A 20,106-nucleotide genomic window follows, 5' to 3' on the forward strand; every position below is an offset into this window, starting at 1 on the left:
TAAGCTATGATCATGCCACTGCACTCCAGCCTGGGTGACAGCGACCCTATCTCAAAAACTAAGAATACTTTTAAAAGAATTTGAATAATACCCGGAAGAACAAAATCTTTATTCACATCATTCTGCCCCCTCTTTTCCCATAGTATCTGTTCTTACATATATACAAATATATGCAGAATTGTTTAAACCCTAACTTTTTTCAATTATGTTATTTTTCTACTTCAATTGCCATAATCTCTAAAGGAGTACTTTATATTTATCTCAATTTTTCCCCCTAAGTTGGCTAATTACCCGATTTCTAGACCAGATTACTGACTACCTCCACTCAAACTCTGCCCATGACTCTGTACTTCATGGAGCTCCCATCTCCCTGTGTGCACCTTTCAGCCCTGATCTTCCATCCTACGCTTGTTTTCCCCACAGTGCTCACAAATGCTTTTGGCCTGTATTTCCTCCTGTGTCTTTAACCTCAGTCATGTTCCCATCCACAAAACTTCTCCACCTAAGTATTAGTCAGCACATCCCAAACAGAATTCAACATATCTTTCTAAAACAATATTATCAGCACACGATTCCCTGCTTAAGGCCTTCTTATCAACAAACACAACAAATAGAAACGTTCCATTCTCAAATTCAAGACTTTCAACCATCTTCCTTTTCTGGACAATCTTGCTTTCCATGACTTCAACACATCAACCTTCCTTCTCAAAAGAAAAGCATCCAATACACCCAAACACACCATGTCCAAAATTGCTCTGGGCCTGTTCTCACATTATTTTAGGAGCCTAGAATATCTGCTTTTCACCTGGCGTAATCTGACGTCTCCAAAGTTCAGTCTCTTACCTTTGTAGATTTCCCTCAAAGGGGCAGTTCCTTGTTTATTAACTTGTGAATGGGAAATGAAACGGTTCATGAATCTTAGTACAATGGATGTCTGACCCATGGAAAAGGTTTAATGTTTCCATGAAGTTTATTCCACCTAAGCCAAACTGCATAAAAACATTAAAACAAACTCTCATTGTAACTGGACAATTTTAAGAAGTATTTTACTCCCAGACTCATAAAACAAGCCTACAGCCAGTCACAGTGGCACATACCTGTAATCCCAGCACTTTGGGAGGCCAAGGTGGTGGATCACTTGAGGCCAGGAGTTCAAGACCAGCCTGGGTAACAGAGCGAGACTCAAACTCTACTAAGAGTAAAAAAGAAATAAGCTGGACATGGGGCACTGGCCTGTAGTCCCAGCTACTCAGGAGGATCGCTTGAATCTGGGAGTTCAAGGTTACAGTGAGCCATGACTGCGCTACTGCACTCCAGCCTCTGTGACAGTAAAACCCTCTCTCAGAAAACAAACAAAAAGAAGCCTACAACACTACTTTGTTAGTTCTGAAGCACTCTAAAGTATAGTTTAGATTAATAACTTCCAAACTAAGAAAATGGAATCCTAAATTAATTATAAGACCCCAAACAGAAAAAAATCTTTTAAAACAATCAAGACCATGGAATTCACATACATTCTATTTGGTCAATGCAGAGACATAGATCTTTGTTCCAAAGTTTAAATTTAAATGCAAAGCTTCAGAGCCTGAAAACATCTAAAATTATACCCATGACTGACAACTGGCCTAGGCTCCATGTCTTTGGAATTTGCTGTACTAAATTTGCTACTGTTTGAATGTATTCTGTCCAAAATTCAAGTGTTGCCAAAGTGATGATATTAAGAGGTAGGACTTTTAAGAGGTTATTAGGCCAAGAGGGCTCCTTCCTCCTTCATGGGATTAAGGATTAAGGCCCTTATGAATGAGGCTTCACACGCTGGACTAGCTTGCTCTCCTGCCCTTCTGCCTGCTACTATGTGAGGATGCAACAAGAAGGCCCTGAGACATGTTAAGTACTGATTAGTATAACATATAATTTTAGTGCTAAAAGTTAAGAGCTTTTGTTTTCCAGAAAATCAAATCCAAGAATTCAGATAAAAAGTTTGCTCAAAGGCATATCATGAGTTAGAGGTAAAGCCAGAATTTATAAATTAAATTGCATTCCAAATATGATATGCTTTCAATTATTCCACATTAGTAGTTATTTATAAGGGAGATTAGAGAATTACTCAAATGATCAAAACTGAAGATATTCATGATTTTTTCTTTTATGAGACAGAGTGTTGCTCTTGTCACCCAGACAGGAGTGCAGTGGCACGATCTTGGCTCAATGCAACCTCCCCATCCCGGGTTCAAGCCATTCTCCTGCCTCAGCCTCCTGAGTTGCTGAGATTACAGGTGCCCACCACTAGGCCCGGCTAATTTTTATACTTTTAGTAGAGACAGAGTTTTGTCACTTTGGCCAGGCTGGTCTCAAACCCCTGACCTCAGCTGATCTGCCCCCCTTGGCCTCCCATAGTGCTGGGGTTACAGGCATGAGCCACCTGGCCTGGCCAAAATGTTATTCTTATATAATATACCTACTTCAGCCATCTCTTCTTCCTCTTCTTTTGAAGTCACTTCTGTTGTGCCATTCGAAAATAGAGAAAGAATCTTCCAGGGCTACACGGAACAAATATGCACATTAGAAGACCGATGTCATAGCTTTAGGGACAAACTCCCAACCATCTGTCACTGCAGTCCCACTACCAGAGAGCTTATTAAAATTAAAATGCGCATTTTTAAATCCAACTTTGATTTGACAAACAACAGTTCTCAGCTTTTCAAATTGAAACGATTTTGAACAATTTAACTTAATGGATGCCTTCAGAATAAAGAAAAGCAATCAGTCAAATATAAAGAAAAATGAAAAAAACTTTAAAATATAATCTAATTTAAAATAAGGAAACCTTTTACTTATATGGCTATGTGCATAAGATCAAAGGCTTACTTTGTTCAAAATAAATGTCCCAAACTATCAATTTCTCAAAACAGCTACCTTTGTAACTTTGAAAAGCCTGAATCATTACATAAAGTCAATTTCCTTACATTGTAAAAGGTCAGATGCGTTACCTATAGTAGACACTTCCCGAAACTAAGAATTATGAAATGATTACCACCTCACTATAAAGCAAATTTTCTTTTTAAAAGCATGTAATTTACTATCAAATATCTCTCTACAAGACATAATTTACCAATTAACACAAATTACAATTATCAAGTTCAGAAATGAATGTAATGAATTTTTAGAAAGGGCCTTCATACTCAGTTTGGGCAAAGTTCAAAAGATAAGCTTCCTGGTTAGGACATAGTATATAAGTGCATCTTTAACCATTAAGGCCAGTTCAGGTTAGAATCCAGAATATGTAAAAGATCAAGAAACTAGGATCCAGAAATCAAGACCAAAAAAGGTCTCAGCAGCATCTAAGCAGCAGCCTCCAAAATAGAATTCACCCCTTCTTCATTTTCCTAAATTGTTATATTCCAAATCCAATTATTTGGGGTATCTAAAGAATATATACCTAGCCTCAAAGTCCCAAAGAATCTGGTTGCATCAATGGTTGAAACAGCATTTTTGAAATGCTAATTTCAAAGCCTACCCAAAGAATCTGTTTTGAAAAGCTCTCTGAGGTGATTCTCACATGCATCTGGGTCTATCACCACTACCCCATTTACTATCCTTCATTCTACACATGAGAAAGCTGAGCCCCTTCCCCCTCAAAAAGGGGAAGTAATTTAATCAAAACAAAAAATGAGTTAGGGCTGTGAAATCCTAAGATTAATTTCATTTCAAGATGTGACCTGGTCCTCTTTCTAAAACCCCACTGAAATGACAGAATTTTATAAAAGAGAGTAAGTGTGCTGCAGCAGCAGCAAAACAACAAATACAAAAAGAATACCCTTAGTGAACCAAAACTATAAGGACATGCTGGAAGATACAAAGCAGATGGAATCAGACTGCTGGCCTCAAGAAAGCCACAAACCCAATCCAAATAATGAAGGGACCAATTCTGTTGGAAGAATCAAACATTCCTCACCGTACTTGTCCCAGCTATAGTTGGTAAGGATCACTCTGCTAATAGGAAGCCTATCTTGAAGGTCTCTTACTATCAGTGTCAAAACCAGAGAGAAAAGACAGAATGTTTTTTAATATAACTCAATGCAGCAGCAAAGTCTTATAACAGATTCTGCTCTTCCTTTTAGTTCAAAATCTGGAAAGCTCACCGGCCAGCACCTCCCCATCCTCATGCCACAGGAAGAGCACAGGTCTGCAAACCAGGAGGGGGAGGCCACAGCAGAAAAGAGTGACAATTCTGAAGACATTCATAACAACTGATACTGCTCAAAGGTATACCTCATGTATATATGAACAGATAACCATGTATCATCAGAGAGTTGAAGAAAATTAGCAACCTGAAAGGAAGGTGCCAAGTCAAAGAAGCACAAATGACCTGAAGCACTGCTAATGAAGGAATAAACAGAATTGTAAAACCTAATTGGAACCTTTAGCAGTAATTGAGAAGATACTGTATCCACAAAATATAAAACAGATTACAATGCAAAAGACAATTCTAGGAGGTAAAAATAAGACCCCTAAACCAAAACAAACAAACAAAAATAAACCAAAAACCATCCCATCAAAAAAACAAACAACCAAAAAAAATCACGAGTAGAAGAGCCAGAGCACAATGGACTTGACCCAGCAAAGCATTCGGGGTGGCTCATGTCTGTAATCCTGGCACTTTGAGAGGCTGAGGCAGGTAGATCACGAGGTCAGGAGATCGAGACCATCCTGGCTAACACGGTGAAACCCTGTCTCTACTGAAAATACAAAAATTTAGTCAGGCATGGTGGCACATGCTTGTAGTCCAAGCTACTCAGGAGGCTGAGGAAGGAGGATCATTTGAACCTGAGAGGTGGAGGTTGCAGTGAACAAAGATCGTGCCACTGCACTCCAACCTGGGTGACAGAGCAAGAATTCCTCTCAAAAAAAAAAAAAAATTAAAACCCCACACTTTACAGTTACACAGAAAATCATACTAACTATCAGAAAGAACTACAAAACAGATAGGCATGAGACTTTCCATCTATAACAATAAATATCAGAACATAAAAGTGTAAAGACCTGGATAGAAACTCAATTATGACCTCAGAATTCTATATCTAGCTCCATCAAGACAGGAATCATATCTGTGTATGTTTGCCTCGGGATTCTCCACACTGATATGGATGGAGTATTTCATACAGAATCAAATATTTGTTGAACAAGTGATAACACACAGCAAGTTCATGGAACACACTCCATACACATCCCCACAAACCCTTTCTAGGGGGAAAAAAAACCCCCAGGATATTATTCAGGGATATACTTGAGGGGCAGGGAGCAGGAGACATAATACAAGAAGTAGCAATAAGCAAAGACAACAGTAACGCCAACTGTGAAGTCTAAATGATTGCTGATAATCTAGCTGAAAGGTCACAGGCCAAATTCTCTGACCATATTGATGCACTTAAAATACCTCAAAAGCCACCTGAAAACTCTTAAAAAAATTTTTTTTTTTTCCTGGATAAGTCTTGGGTAAAAGAAGAAATTGATCCTCATGCCTCAGTCATCCAACTCCTAAGTACGTGCCCCAGAGAAATGCTGGCACAGGGGTACCATTAAATATAGATTAAAATGATCATAGCAGCATTTGCTCTTCCTAATAACATGGGAAACAACCCACGTGTCTGTATCTAGTCTAGGGAATAAATGGTATGGTGTTTTCAAACAATGGAATAAATACAGCAATGCAAAAGAACTATAGCTACACACAATAGGAACAAATTTCATACACAATGTTGAGCACAACGAAGAGATGAAAAAATACATATAGTATGATTTTCAAAAGTTCAAACAATAGGCAACACTACACTGTATTGTTCAAGGATGCATACATGAGTGATAACACTAGAGAAACAGAAGGCAAGATGAAGTGTGCAGAGGCATGGTGATTGGGAAGCAGCCTGCAGAAGGTTTCTGTAGCGCAAGCAATGTGCCTTCTCTTCACCTCGGTGCTGGCTAGGTGTTGGTTCCCAAGTACTGACTCTAACTATATGTTACACTAAGCTTATGTTTTATATAATTTCCATACATGTCATATCTCACAATGAAAAGGTTTTTTTTGTTTTTGTTGTTGTTTTTTTGTTTTTTTTTTTAATGGAGTTTTGCTCTTGTTTTCCAGGCTTAAGTGCAGTGGCATGGTCTCAGCTTACTGCAACCTCTGTCTTCTGGGTTCAAGCGATTCTCCTGCTTCAGCCTCCCGAGTAGCTGGGATTATAGGCATGCACCATCACACCTGGCTAGTTCTTGTATTTTTTGTAGAGATGGGCTATCTCCATGTTGCTCAGGCTGGTCTCAAACTCCTGACCTCAGGTGATCCACTTGCCTTGGCCTCCCAAAATACTGGGATTACAGGCGTGAGCCACCATGCCTGGCCAACAGAAAGTTTTAGTAGTAAGAGCAATGTGAACAGAGGTTGCAATAAAATGACTTAGAAAATACAAACTATTTAGAAAATAGATTTTAAAACTTGTGCAATAAAGTCAAACAGCACCCAAAAGAAGTGTATACCCTTATATGTTTAAAAATCAATTTAAATTACCTTGATCCAGTACACTAGAAAAAGCAAAATAAAAAGGGAAAATAACGAAGACCTAAGGAAAAAGTGAAAAACACCCCACTAAATTTTAAAAAAACTACTATTTTATTTTTTAATAAAATAAAAAATATTTATTTTGAAAGGAGGATTCTTTCAATAGACTAAGATAATAAAAGAGTTATGCCTCTGAAAAGTGATCAAGATAAAGAAAACTTTGAAGAGAAAAGGGTATATAGCCACATGTGAATATGATGCAAAAAGTGAAAACTTTACACATCTTTATAACACCTTAGAAGTATGGATGAGGCCGGGCGCGGTGGCTCAAGCCTGTAATCCCAGCACTTTGGGAGGCCGAGACGGGCGGATCACAAGGTCAGGAGATCGAGACCAGCCTGGCTAAATACGGTGAAACCCCGTCTCTACTAAAAAATACAAAAAACTAGCCGGGTGAGGTGGCGGGCGCCTGTAGTCCCAGCTACTCAGGAGGCTGAGGCAGGAGAATGGCATAGACCCGGGAGGCGGAGCTTGCAGTGAGCTGAGATGCGGCCACTGCACTCCAGCCTGGGCGACAGAGCGAGACTCCGTCTCAAAAAAAAAAAAAAAAAAAAAAAAAAAAAAAAAAAAAAAAAAAAAAAAGAAGTATGGATGAAGTGTTCATTTCTTTTAAGAATCTACAGTTACGAAAACTGACTGAAGAAATGGAAAATCTGGAGACCAATACGCAGAAGAAGGAAAAGACAAAGACTCATCTTCCAAATTGGACGTTCATTTAAACCAGCGTTTGTCAGCCTCAGCAATATTGATATATTGGGCCAGACAATTCTTTGTGGAGGGTTCTCCTGCTGTGTTGTGGCACATTTAGTAATATCCCCTCTACCCATGAAATGCCAATAAGACCTTCCAAGCATGACCAGTTGTGACCACAAAAATGTCTCCAGATATTTCCAAACATCCCATGGGAGGCATAATATTCCTGTAGTTGAAAATTACTGTGCAGACTAGATCTACATCCTAGGTCTTAGAAAAAAGATGTAAAGCTTCCCAAGCTATCCCTGCATACCCTTGATACTGAAATGAAATAAGAGCCTTAAAGGAAACAAACAAAATATAATCTTATTTAATACAGAAGTAAAAATGCAAAAATGAAATATTACCATAGCCATTCTTACAGTGTTTATTATAAGAATGCAAGGATGATTCAAAATTAGGAAAATTTCATCAGGTAATTCACAAATTATATTTCTCCATAGAATTGTAGGCACAATCATGAAATACAAGGTAGCTCTATATGCATTAAGTCCCTGTGATATTTCGTGAAAAACACAATTTGCAAATGTCTTACAGAAAAAAACTGAACACTGAACACATATTTCCACCATCTGCTCTTTGTCCTGAGGCTCCTCTAGAAATACAGTGAAGAAGAAACATTATATAAACACACAATTACAAAAAAAGAAATGGGATTACCAACAGAAGAGAATTCACCTCCATTAGACAATGACAGTAAATGGAAAATGGTTAATTAGTCGAGCAAAGCAAACAAAAGTGGAGGTCAGGGGGATACCGATAACAAGGAAGCTAATTTGTCCCACAGCAACCTAGAAAGGTTCTCGACTCAGACACCAGGTATCCCCGAGGGTGGGACTGACAGGCAAGACTGAAAACAGAGATTAACCAAAAGCCTATATAGAGAACACATTTTTCAGGCACTGAAATGCACTGTTCTCCCCCATCTCCTTAAGCAGAACCCAAGCAAACATATCTACCTCAGACAAGAGAATGCAGATTTCATCTCCAGAGGAATGGAGTAGTTCCAGCCATCATTTATGATTGCACCGGGAGATAAGAAAGAGCGTTAGAGGAAAACAATCAGGAATCAGCATATATTCCCCCTAAAAGCTATCAGTTGCCAAATCTTGGCCATGAAGAATTCCCAATCAATTTTTTAATTTTTTTATTAGTACTTATTTATTTAATTAATTAATTTATATATTTTTTATTTTTGAGATAGGGTCTTGCTCTTTTACCCAGGCTGGAATGCAGGAATGCAGCAGGATGATCACAGCTCACTTCAGCCTCAACATCCCAGGCTCAAGCGATCCTCCTGCCTCAGCCTCCCAAGTAGCTGGGGCTACACGTGGGTGTCACCACACCTGGCTATTATTTTCACTTATTTTTTGTAAAGATCGGGTCTCACAACATTGCCCAAACTAGTCTTGAGCTCCTGGGCTCAAGTGATCCTCCAACATCAGTCTCCCAAAGTACTGAGATTGTAGGTGTGAGCTGACACACCCAGCCTCCCAGTCTTTTAGTATCTCTCTCAGATATGAATGAACAAAAAAAGGAATTTAAAAAAAAAAACACACAGACCGGGCACTGTGGCTCAGGCCTTTAATCCCAGCATTTTGGGAGGCCTAGGTGGGCAGATCACCTGAGGTTGGGAATTGGAAACCAGCCTGACCAACATGGAGCAACCCTGTCTCTAATAAAAATACACAAATTAGCCAGGCATGGTGGCACATGCCTGTAATCACAGCTACTCAGGAGGCTGAGGCAGGAGAATCACTTGAACGCAGGAGGCAAAGGTTGCGGTGTGCCGAGATCACGCCTTTGTACTCTATCCTGGGCAACAAGAGTGAAACTCTGTCTCAAAACAGAAAAAAAAAAAAAAAAAAAAGAAGACTACAAATGATAAGCAACATAGAATAGATAAAATTTAAGGAAAGGCTTTAAAAAGAAAAATAAGACAAATAATAAACTAAGAAAAAATTTATTAAAGAACAAAGAGATGCTAGGGAGAAGACAAAAGAGTGTCAAAATCACTTCATAAAGACACTTGTGAATATATTACATGAATAAAACAAAAATAGAATATGAATAAGGAATAATCAGAAAAGAAAAAGTTCTTAGAACTCAGGGTTCATCTTGGGAGTTGGTCCCCAATGAGCCACACCTCCTGTCATCATGTCCTTGGACAGGCCCATCCCACAGTGAATCTGTGTTGGCCCCAAGACTCACTCTAGCCTAGAGAATGTGCTGGAAATGACACTGGACCTTTCCAGGTCTAAGTCTGAAGAACACCTGGCAGGTCCACTTGTGTGCTTCTGGAAGCCAAAATAAGTACTGACTATCTTCTTGGAGAAAGAGAAGCCACATGAAGAGGCCTCAGAGCACGAGATGCTAGGCAGAGAGGAAGGCCACATGAAGAAACACCAAGGCGGCAGACCTGTGGGTGAAGAGGCTGTCTCAGACATTCCACTGCAGCTGAGTATCCAGATGACCAGTCCCTGATACCGTCTAACCACACAGTGAGAGATGCCAAATGAAACCAGCAGAAAAACTGTCCAGCTATCACCAGTTAACCCATATAGTAGTGACAGAGAGATAAATGTGTAGTTTTATGCCATTAAGTTTTGGGAAAATTGGTTAAGCAACAATAAATAACCAAAACAAAACTTAAAGTTTTGACTGTCCAAATAACATTTCCTACAAGTCAAAAGATAAGAAAAAATTCCAGAATTTAAAATTTAAAAAAAAATTAGAAATAACATGAGATACAAGAGTCAAGACAAGAGGTCTAAAATCCAATTAACAGATGCCTCAAAATGATCAAATAAAATGGAAAGGAGAAAGTTAACAAAAATATGACAAGATTCAAGATTCCAACTTTGAAAGAGCCTATCCATAGGCCTATCCATTCGGTGTACCCAGCACAGTGAATGAAAAAAGACCTAAGTACAATGTTGTGCTATTTCAGCTCACCAAGGAAAAGACAAAATCCTAAAAGCTTCCAGAGAGAAAGTCATACCTAAATGAGTGACACTCAGGATGACATGAGGCTTCACCACCATGACTGGTTAGAAGACAACAGCACAGACTTTGAAATTCTAAGGCAAAATTATCCTCAACCTAGAAATACATAATCAACCAAACTATCAATCAAGTGTAAGGGTAGATTATAACAAAAGTGAATAGTGATGGGGATGTGCTATGCACCAGGCACTGTTCTAAATGGTTTACACGTTCCAACTCATTTAATTCTCATAGCGCCCTAGAAACATAGGTACTAATACTATTGCTGGCTCCCTCATTTTGCAAATGGAAAACTGATGCATAGAGCACTTAGGGAATCAGCCCAAGGGCATACAGCTAATAAGTAGTAGAACCAAGATTCAAATCTATCTCGACTGACTCCAAAATCCAAACACTGCATTGCATTTTTTTTTCAGAAGCTAGAGATCAGAAAATATGCCACTCTATGCTTCCTTTGGGTTTTACTGGAGGACATAGTCAGGGAAAATGACAAAGGGAAAGCCAAGAAAGATGACATGGGATCCAGGAAACAATGGATCTACTCTAGGAGAGCAGATGAGAAAAACCTCAAGATGACATCTGCACAGCCAACCCAAAGAACAACCATGCCAAAGTGGGCACAGAGGAGCCAAAGGCTTTGGAAGAGAAGGAGATCTCAGAGAAAGGGATATGACAGAGTTTTTTTAAATTAAAAGTTACTACTATGAGGAAGACACTGCAAAACAAAAGGCAGGACCATGAAAAGAAATATCCTTATACTAAAATGTCAATAACTGATGTCTAAATAGGTACACCCAGGAAGAAGTTAGGGGTAGTGGTGACCTAGTGGAGATTTCTGTCGCTTGCAGGAAACAACATTTGGGCAAGTCCTTAAGAAGCATAGACAGACTTAAGGAGATGGCATTTCTAGGTGAAGGTAATTCATTGAGAAAAGACAAACAATGAAAGAAGCAAGAACATTTATGGACACCAAGAATATTCACAACAAAAAGCTGGTGTTAGGGAAAAGGGCAATTGTTGCCTGTCATACTAAATACCAACAGCTCCAAAGAATGAAAAGGTTATTTTTAGTATCTAAAACAGAATAAACAGAACAATTCAATAGGAACAGAAAAACTAACTTCTAAATAAGTTGAGCAATAAAAAAATCATCCTAGTTTGACTTTTGCTTGAGACAATTTATTTTATCTCTTGAACACTAGAGAATTTTTACTTTACCTGACCCATGGGTAGTGGTTGATCTGGCATCTCAACATCCAGGTGTTTAAGAAGGTTATATAATCTGCAGAGTTCACATATCAACCACTTCAATTGCTGATGAAACTACAAAACACATTTCAGTAAATAAGCATTATGTTAAAGAGCCCTTAGAAGACATTAATAATGTTATATCTACGGTAATCAATCCAGGAGGAAATAAAAAAGTTTGTTACTGCTCAACTGCAGCTTACAGATTGATAAAAACTCTTTAAAATATTTTCAGGAGCATCTAGTTTAAGAAAGTTACTCTTGCTTGGGGTATAATCACTACAACTGATACCTAGCAGAATGACAACAATAAAGACAGAGGAAGGAAGTTTCAGACATTGTCCAATTTCTCATTGCTACCTTGTTTCCTTACAAACTTACAACTTCAAACAAGAGAGCATTAATGTATTAATGAGGCTACCAAAAATAAAGAAAAAGAGGACAGGGACATGCCTTTTTTGTCTTTTATACCAAATTATCACAAGTCCTGGCAGAGAAGACACACATTTTTTTTTTTTTAATTGTGTTCTACTATTCAGAATTTCCTGTATCCACCAGGGGAGAAAAAAAGTAAGTAGAAACAAGCACAGACATAGAGATTTTTTACAGTGTATACTAAAGGGGTCAGATTATACACAATATTTTATGCCTTACGTTTTTTACTGAATATATCTTAGAAGTTTGCACATGCTCTATGGAAAGAATGGCTGCATTTTTTTGGTCCACAACTGTTATAAAATGTACACTATAATTTTTATTTAACCAACTCTTTATTGGTGGACATTAAGAATGGAGGAATGTTTCAACAAGGGAACAATCAACAGTATCAAAATACTGCAGAGGGGTCATTTTGGGGACTAAGAAGGGAGCCACCAGTTTTGGCAACTGGGAGATAAATTTTAGCACCATGATGAAGGCAGAATCCAGATTATAATGAGCTCAGTGAAAAAAGGTGAAGACTTGTAGCTTATTCTCTCGAGAAACTAGGCTATGGTAAACTGGCAGAGGCTCTAAGAGTGGGAGGTGAGTTGTTTTCTCTTTCATGTAAATATATTTACTTTTTAAAACACTAGGCCCAATTTTGTATGCTACTTCATTTAACTTTATGAACATGTTTATGTATGTATCTCATGTAAAGTTTTAGACACTGAAAAATAACTCATTTCTGCTATTATAAAACTATTATCTTTACATGTTCAGAAGCAACTTCCTAAAAGGAGGTAGCAGTATTGGAGCTTTGTCTATCATTCGTTCCCATCAACCCCCTTGCTGGAGATGCAAACATGTGTCCATCAAGCCTTTAATTTTTACCTCTTATCTTCATGGCTCTCCAGACAAAACTTAACTCTTTTTTTTTTTGTATTTGTATATGTATATTTATAGGTATGTCTATATCTAGAGAGAGGGAGAGTCTTGCTTTGTTGCCCAGGCTGATCTCAAACTCCTGGGCTCAAGCAATCCTCCCACCTTGGCCTCACAAAGTGCTGGGATTAAAGGCGTGAGCCAATGTCCCCAGCCTCAGCCTTCACTCTTAAAATATCTTCAGACCGATGTTCTTCTGTTCTAATTTTCAGAATAGATGTGTTTATTTTATTTTATTTTATTTTATTTTATTTTATTTTTTATTTTTTTTTGAGACGGAGTCTCGCTCTGTCGCCCGGGCTGGAGTGCAGTGGCCGGATCTCAGCTCACTGCAAGCTCCGCCTCCCGGGTTTACGCCATTCTCCTGCCTCAGCCTCCCAAGTAACTGGGACTACAGGCGCCCGCCATCTCGCCCGGCTAGTTTTTGTATTTTTTAGTAGAGACGGGGTTTCACCGTGTTCGCCAGGATGGTCTCGATCTTCTGACCTCGTGATCCACCCGTCTCGGCCTCCCAAAGTGCTGGGATTACAGGCTTGAGCCACCGCGCCCGGCCGAATAGATGTGTTTAAACCAACTCTAACTTATTTTGACAAATAAGTTAAAATACCATCTTTTCCTTATACTAAATTCTCTTTTGCATGACTCTGGTTCTAAATGTCCATTGCCTTTATGTGTCTGGCCCAGGGCTAGTCCACAATATTTTATTTAATATCTGGTTGAGAGTCTATACTTTATTACTTTTTTTTTATTTACTCTTCTAAACAAACTTTAGAGTCACTTCGTCAAGTGCCAAAAATAAATCTGCTGGAATTTGTATGAAATTTGTAAATATGTATGTACACACTCACTACTTTTTTTTTTTTTTTTTTTTTTAGACAGAGTCTCACTCTGTCATCTAGGCTGGAGTTCAGAGGCATGATCTCAGCTCACTGCAACCTCTGAATCCCAGGCTCAAGTGATCCTCCCAGGAGTAGTTGGAACTACAAGTGTGTGCCACAGACACACAGCTAATTGTCATCTACCCACCTCAGCTTCCCAAACTTTTGGGATTACACATATGAGCCACTGTGCCCAGCAGAAATTACATTTATAAATTAATATGAAGACATGGTGATAACTAACATATTTATAACGTGAAATCTGCTCATCCAGGAACATAGAATGCAAATCTTTGATTCCACTCAGCAAAATTTTGTCATGTCCTTGATAAAAGTCCTGCACATCTAAGTTTATTCCTAGATATTTAATTTTTGCTGAAATACCTGAAAATATATTTCATCACTATATCTTCTATGTGATTATAGCTAACATTTGGGAAGGCTATAGGTTTTTATATAAATGAGCTTTTAACCAGTCATCTTAAAAACTGTTTTTTTTTCAGTTGTTTCCTTTGGATATTTTTAGGTAAACAATCATGTTGACTGAAAATAATGATTGTTATTTTTATATAAAGACTATGACATCATGGGGAAATACAGTAAATACTTTTTAAAAGAATATAAAAGGGTCAGGCGCAGTGGCTTATGCCTGCAATCCCAGCACTTTGGGAGGCTGAGGCGGGCAGATCACGAGGTCAGGAGATTGAGATCATCCTGGTTAGTACGGTGAAACCCTGTCTCTAATAAAAAATACAAAAAATAAGCTGGGCATGGTGGTGGGTGCCTGTAGTCTCAGCTACTGGGGAGGCTGAGGCAGTAGAATGGTGTGAACCCAGGAGGGGGAGCTTGCAGTGAGTTCAGATCACACCACTGCACTCCAGCCTGGGTGACAGATCAAGACTCCATCTCAAAAAAAAAAAAAAAAAAAAAAAAAGCATAAAACTATACACAATACAACCTCAGTTATTTAAATATATGTATAAAAGTTATGTATTTTACCAGCAAAGAAAAAACATATACCGATAGAAAATGGCCATCATGTCAACTGTCAATAGTGGTTATATTAGGTAGAGAAATTATGGGAGACTTTATTTTGTTTCTTTTTTCTTTTCTGTACTTTGCAAATTTTCTCAACAATGGTTGCTCATGTGTTTTATAATAAAAAATTTTTTAAAAAATTTTTCCAACATGGAAAGTTACATTTCCTTATAAACTAAAAACAGAAACAAAAGTTCCTTTTTGAATACCTTTGACTTTTACTGCAGACTTACAGACCCTTGAAAGAAAAGGCAAAACAACAGAGAGGCCATAATAAAATTCAACAATAAAATTGCTAATAGTAAAACTCAAGCTTTTGGAAAAAAATTAGAATTTTAGAAAATGTATATCCACTATCACTTTCCAAAAGTATTCTGATGAGATGGATGGTGATATTGATGTACGTATTTTGATACCTTACAATCAAATGTTTCAACATATGGAAGATCTCGGTGAACCATTATTTTTAAAGTGACCAATGCATGATGTTATAATATCATGCCAGGTAAAAGATCCAAAGTTCAAGAAAAATCAAGTTTTGATGGAGTATCAAAAAAGAAGCCAAGGCAACATGCCAAAACCCTGTCTCTACTCTCTACAAAAAATACAAAGAAAATTAGCTAGGTGTGGTAGCACACACGTGTAGTCCCAACTACTCTGGAAGCTAAGTTAGGAGGATCACGTGAGTCCCCAGAGACTGAGGCTCCAGTAAGCTGTAATCATACCACTGCATTCCAGCCTGGGCAACACAGCAAGACCCCGTCTCAAAAAAAATAAAAAAATAAGAAATATCCACAATGATCTAAAATGGCTATCTGTATGAGACTGGCCTGTCTTCACATTTTTGCAAGCAAATATCACACAATAAATTGAATGCAGATGCAAATGACACATCAAACATCAAAGAAATTTGCAAAAGATATAAGATTGTACTACTTTGGGTTTAGAAATTTTCTTTTCATAAAAGCATTTATAACAATATTTGGTGAGCTGTTAAAGAATATTTTAAATATTTCTGATTTAATTTCTAGTGATAAATACCAATAGATACAACCTACATACACAAAAGCTCCTTGGGCCATCAATACATTTTTATGAGTGTGAAGGAATCCTGATCCCAAAACTTTGAGAACTGCTGCCTTCCCCTCCACTTTCTTCCTTCCCTAGAATTTCTTCCTTGGAAGAAATATTCCTTTGTCATTCTATGTTAACTTACTTAGTTCCATTGAGGCCAGTTTTGCTACTTCTCTCCCATCTTTCCACATCCCTCTCTTGACACAAAACCTGACCAAAGGACTCGACCAGCCCACCCCATTTCCAGTGATTAGCTGTCAGGTGGGCTAAGCCAAGCAAATCTGGGTTTTCCCTGAGACTAGACCTCTCTTTCTGGGAGATATGGAATCACAGGGACAAGATTGGCCACTGAGGGGTGGTCAGAATTCATCTTGCCTAAATGGGAAGAGGTTAGGCAAGTTTCTAGAATGCCAGACTGCTTTTTAGAAAGTCAAAGATAACTATACTTTTTGCCATGACTGTGAGAATGCCCATTTCATTGCACACTTTCTAACATTTTTACCAATCTCATAAGTAGAAGCTGGTACCTAGAAGAAAAAAAGGCTGGGTGTGGTGGCTCATACCTGAATCCCAGCACTTTCAGAGACCAAGGAGAGTGGATCACCCAAGGTCAGGAGTTCCAGACCAGCCTGGCCAACATGGTGAAACCTCATCTCTACTAAAAATAGAAAAATTATCTGGGCATGCTGGCAGGCACCTGTAATCCCAGCTACTCAGGAGGCCGAGGCAGGAGAATCACTTGAACCTGGGAGGTGGAGGTTGTAGTGAGCCAGGGTCATGCCTTTGCACTCCAGCCTGGGTGACAAGAGCGAGACTTCATCTCAAAAAAATTTTTTTCCATACAATATAATTTGTTCCATCTCTAGAAATCAATTCAGCAATGAGAGTTGAAAGCCACCTCTTGGAAGGTTTCAAGGATTTAGCTCTACCTATTGATGTCCAAAGCATTAGTTAAGGTAGAAAACACACACACACACACACACACACACACACTCACTCACTCACTCACCTCTATGTATTCAGTACCAGGAAACACGAATGACTAGATGGTATAGTCATCCAACACAACCACAGAATAACTGAAGGCACTGTGTAGAGGAGTAACTTATGACATGGATCTACAATATTGTTGAGTGAAAAAGCAGATTACAAAAAAAAAAATCTGATTTTTTTAAGGGAGAGGGAACACATATAAGCATAGGAGAAAAGAGATGACCAGAGGACTGGAAAGATACAAAATTCTGGTGGTGGTACATTCTGAGTGGTAGAATTATTGGTATGATTTTGTAGTTTTGCCTAAAAATTTTCTAAATTTCTTAAAATAAGAAGTTTTTGTTATCCATATTATAAAATATCCATCACCCCAGGAAACTTCACCCTAAGCACAAACTCTACAACATGTTCCATGTTTGCTCAGTTTAATATTTAAGAGACAATCTATTTTGAAAGACAACTAAAATGATGACCAACATTTAAACCTATGCATTAATATTTTTCAAGCATATGCTTTACATATTGTAATTTTGATAAGGTTAAGCTTTATAACCATCTTGAAAAGATAAGTGTTCTATTTGTCTTTAAAATATGACCTACAATATGCCAGTTTTTCAACAGTAAATGATGCTCAAAAATCGCAATATAAATTCAGGCAGTGTTCCTTACATGGAATGTTTAACTGATTCTAACACTGTTCTTTTTCACCGTTTATGAAAACACAGAACAATTATTTAAGCATCTAAGTATTCAGGTCCTTTGTTTCTTCTCCATTCTATTAGTATTATAGTAATTTTAAGGCCTGTGAGGATGAAGTTGTCTGTGACAGCTACCACAAAGGTTACTATAAGCACACAAATTTCAAAGAAGTTTATCACCACTACCATCCCCACCATACAACTGTCTCAATCAAGGACAACACAATTGAAGGTTGGCCAGGACAACTTCTTTACCTGTCACTGCTTAAGAAAGGATTTTTTGGTCTTATTTAGAAATAACTTTCTGTATCTATTTTTCTCCATAAATCCACTGAGACCAATGTGTGGCTCTACCTCAAGCACCAGCAAGCAAAAATGCCTGTCAGTATGTGTTTTTGTATCTTTCCAAATGTAGGGCACAGCTATCTTTTGATATCATGATTTTTTGAAAACTGATGCACAAACTTCTTCTTGAAAGTTCAGCCAGGTGCGGTAGCTCACGCATGTAATCCCAGCACCTTGGGAGGCTGAGGCAGGCAGATCATGAAGTCAGGAGTTCAAGACCAGCCTGGCCAACATGGTGAAACCCATCTCTACTAATACTACAAAAAATAGCCAGGTGCGGTGACAGGTGCCTGTAATCCCAGCTACTCAGGAGGCTGAGGCAGTAGAATCACTTGAACCTGGGCGGCCGAGGTTCCAGTGAGCCAAGACTGCACCACAGCACTCCAGCCTCGGTGATAGAGTGAGACTCTGTCTCAAAATAATAATAATAATAATAATAATAAAATGAATTTCAGATACACAGCAGTTGTAATTCTTCTGAAGGTCGGTTATGCGACACATTACTTTCATACTTTGCTGTTCAATAAATGTGGGGTGGAGAATAAAGTAAATTGACAGAATTATCATATAAAATGAAATTCTAAGTCCTCTGAAAAAAAATATAAACTTAAAATACACACACAGACACAGACACAGACACACACGGTTTTCCCTGCTAATCATTTTACAATAACTAAGTAGCTAACCCAGAGCCCACAAAAGCAGAGTAGAAATTCTAACACTTGGTAAAATAAAAATGCACATATATCCCTGTCATCTAAAAAAAATGCTTAAGGATTCAAAGACAGACAGCAATTACAGATACTGAGAACATCATTGTAAGCAAGCTGAGGCAGAGAAAGCAACGGTGTAATGAGGATTTGTACCATCTAAGCTGCAGAAACTCACTGGAGGGTTTCCTAGGTTCCGAGCTGGCATTATCTTTCAGAACGATCTTCTAGAAGAGATCACATAACACTGTTACAAAGGATCTGGAGAAAGGGACCCTGGCTTCATGACTCCGACTCTCCAGTCATGCTTTACATTTTCACTTCTTACACTCTCTTTCATATGAAGTCAATTTACAGACTTCCATCAAGCCCTTAGAGACCTTTTTGTACTATCCATGACAAGTTCTTGATGTTATCTCTGCACTTTTGACAAAGTCTTAGCAGTTAACTTACAAGGCAGTTAAGATTTTTGTTCAAGCACAAGATAGCTAGAATAGGCTCAGACATTCAATAAAACAAATCTTTCCCAAGCATTTATTGAGTGGGAGATAAAAAGCACAAAGCATAATTATAAAACATTCTCCCCTGCCACTATAAACATTTTTAAAGCCTTACAGAACACAACATAACATGACCAAAGCAAAAATAGTAAGGACGAAAGAGGGGAGGAAGGGGAAATATCAGCATGAACTAAATATGACCCAGAAGAGCCTTGATGGTCAGACATGCAAAGCCAAATTGGGTAGGGTTAGGGGGTGGCTGTCAGGGGCACATTCTATAAGGGAAAAATAGCTGATACAAAAGCCTGTAAGGAAAAGCGGGCAGAGTGCCTGTACAGGACTCTTACCTGCAGCAACCAGGGTACAATGCGCCTTTCCAGAACACAGCAGCGGCCAGCACGGCCCTGGGGAGAGGGATCGCTTGAACAGCACCAGAGGCTGCATTCCAACTTTTCCTCCCTCAAGGAGTCCCTTTTCATTGTTAGTTTCTCCTTAAACACAAACTTAAAAACGATTGGCTGAACATGCAGGAACAAGGAAAACCTGACTGAAGAATGAGGCCTTTACACTTAAGGGCCTTGGGTCTGGGCGCGGTGGGTCCCACAACTTTGGGAGGCAGAGGTGGGTCATTTGAGGTCAGGAGTTTGAGACCAGCCTGGCCAACATGGTGAAACCCCGTCTCTACTAAACAACACAAAAGTTAGCCAGGCGTGGTGGCGGGCGCCTGTAATCCCAGCTACTCGGGAGGCTGAGGCAGGAGAATCGCTTGAAGCAATGGACTGTCAAGAGAAGGAGGCTGCAGTAAGCCGAGATCATCCCACTGCACACCAGCCTGGGCGACAGAGTGAGAGGCTCCATCTCAACAAGCACCTGCCACCATGCCCAGCT

The 20,106-nt window shown here is 38.7% G+C and overlaps 1 protein-coding gene across 7 annotated transcripts in view; it reads right to left on the reverse strand.

The window, feature by feature from the left end:
* LOC105488303 (ubiquitin-conjugating enzyme E2 Q2-like) overlaps window positions 1–20,106 on the reverse strand; it is a 33,518-nt gene that overhangs the window by 12,032 nt on the left and 1,380 nt on the right. For 2 of the 7 annotated variants that reach the window (XR_011626152.1, XR_011626153.1), the window contains exons 3-7: window positions 19,566–19,622; window positions 18,897–18,945; window positions 11,591–11,695; window positions 8,326–9,202; window positions 2,463–2,540 (exon numbers count right to left, since the gene is read on the reverse strand). Coding sequence is in view for 4 of the 7 variants with exons in the window: in XM_071100671.1 (XP_070956772.1) it covers window positions 2,463–2,540; window positions 11,591–11,695; window positions 18,897–18,926 (213 nt within the window). In the remaining 3 variants the exon portion in view is untranslated. Of the gene's footprint in view, window positions 1–2,462; window positions 2,541–8,325; window positions 9,203–9,338; window positions 11,696–13,204; window positions 17,091–18,896; window positions 18,946–19,565; window positions 19,722–20,106 lie in introns of those variants that run through there. The other 5 variants (XM_071100671.1, XM_071100672.1, XR_011626154.1 and 2 more) reach the window with 4 other exon arrangements.

The sequence above is a fragment of the Macaca nemestrina genome, chromosome 7, assembly GCF_043159975.1.
Source record: "Macaca nemestrina isolate mMacNem1 chromosome 7, mMacNem.hap1, whole genome shotgun sequence".
Classification (NCBI taxonomy): domain Eukaryota; kingdom Metazoa; phylum Chordata; class Mammalia; order Primates; family Cercopithecidae; genus Macaca; species Macaca nemestrina.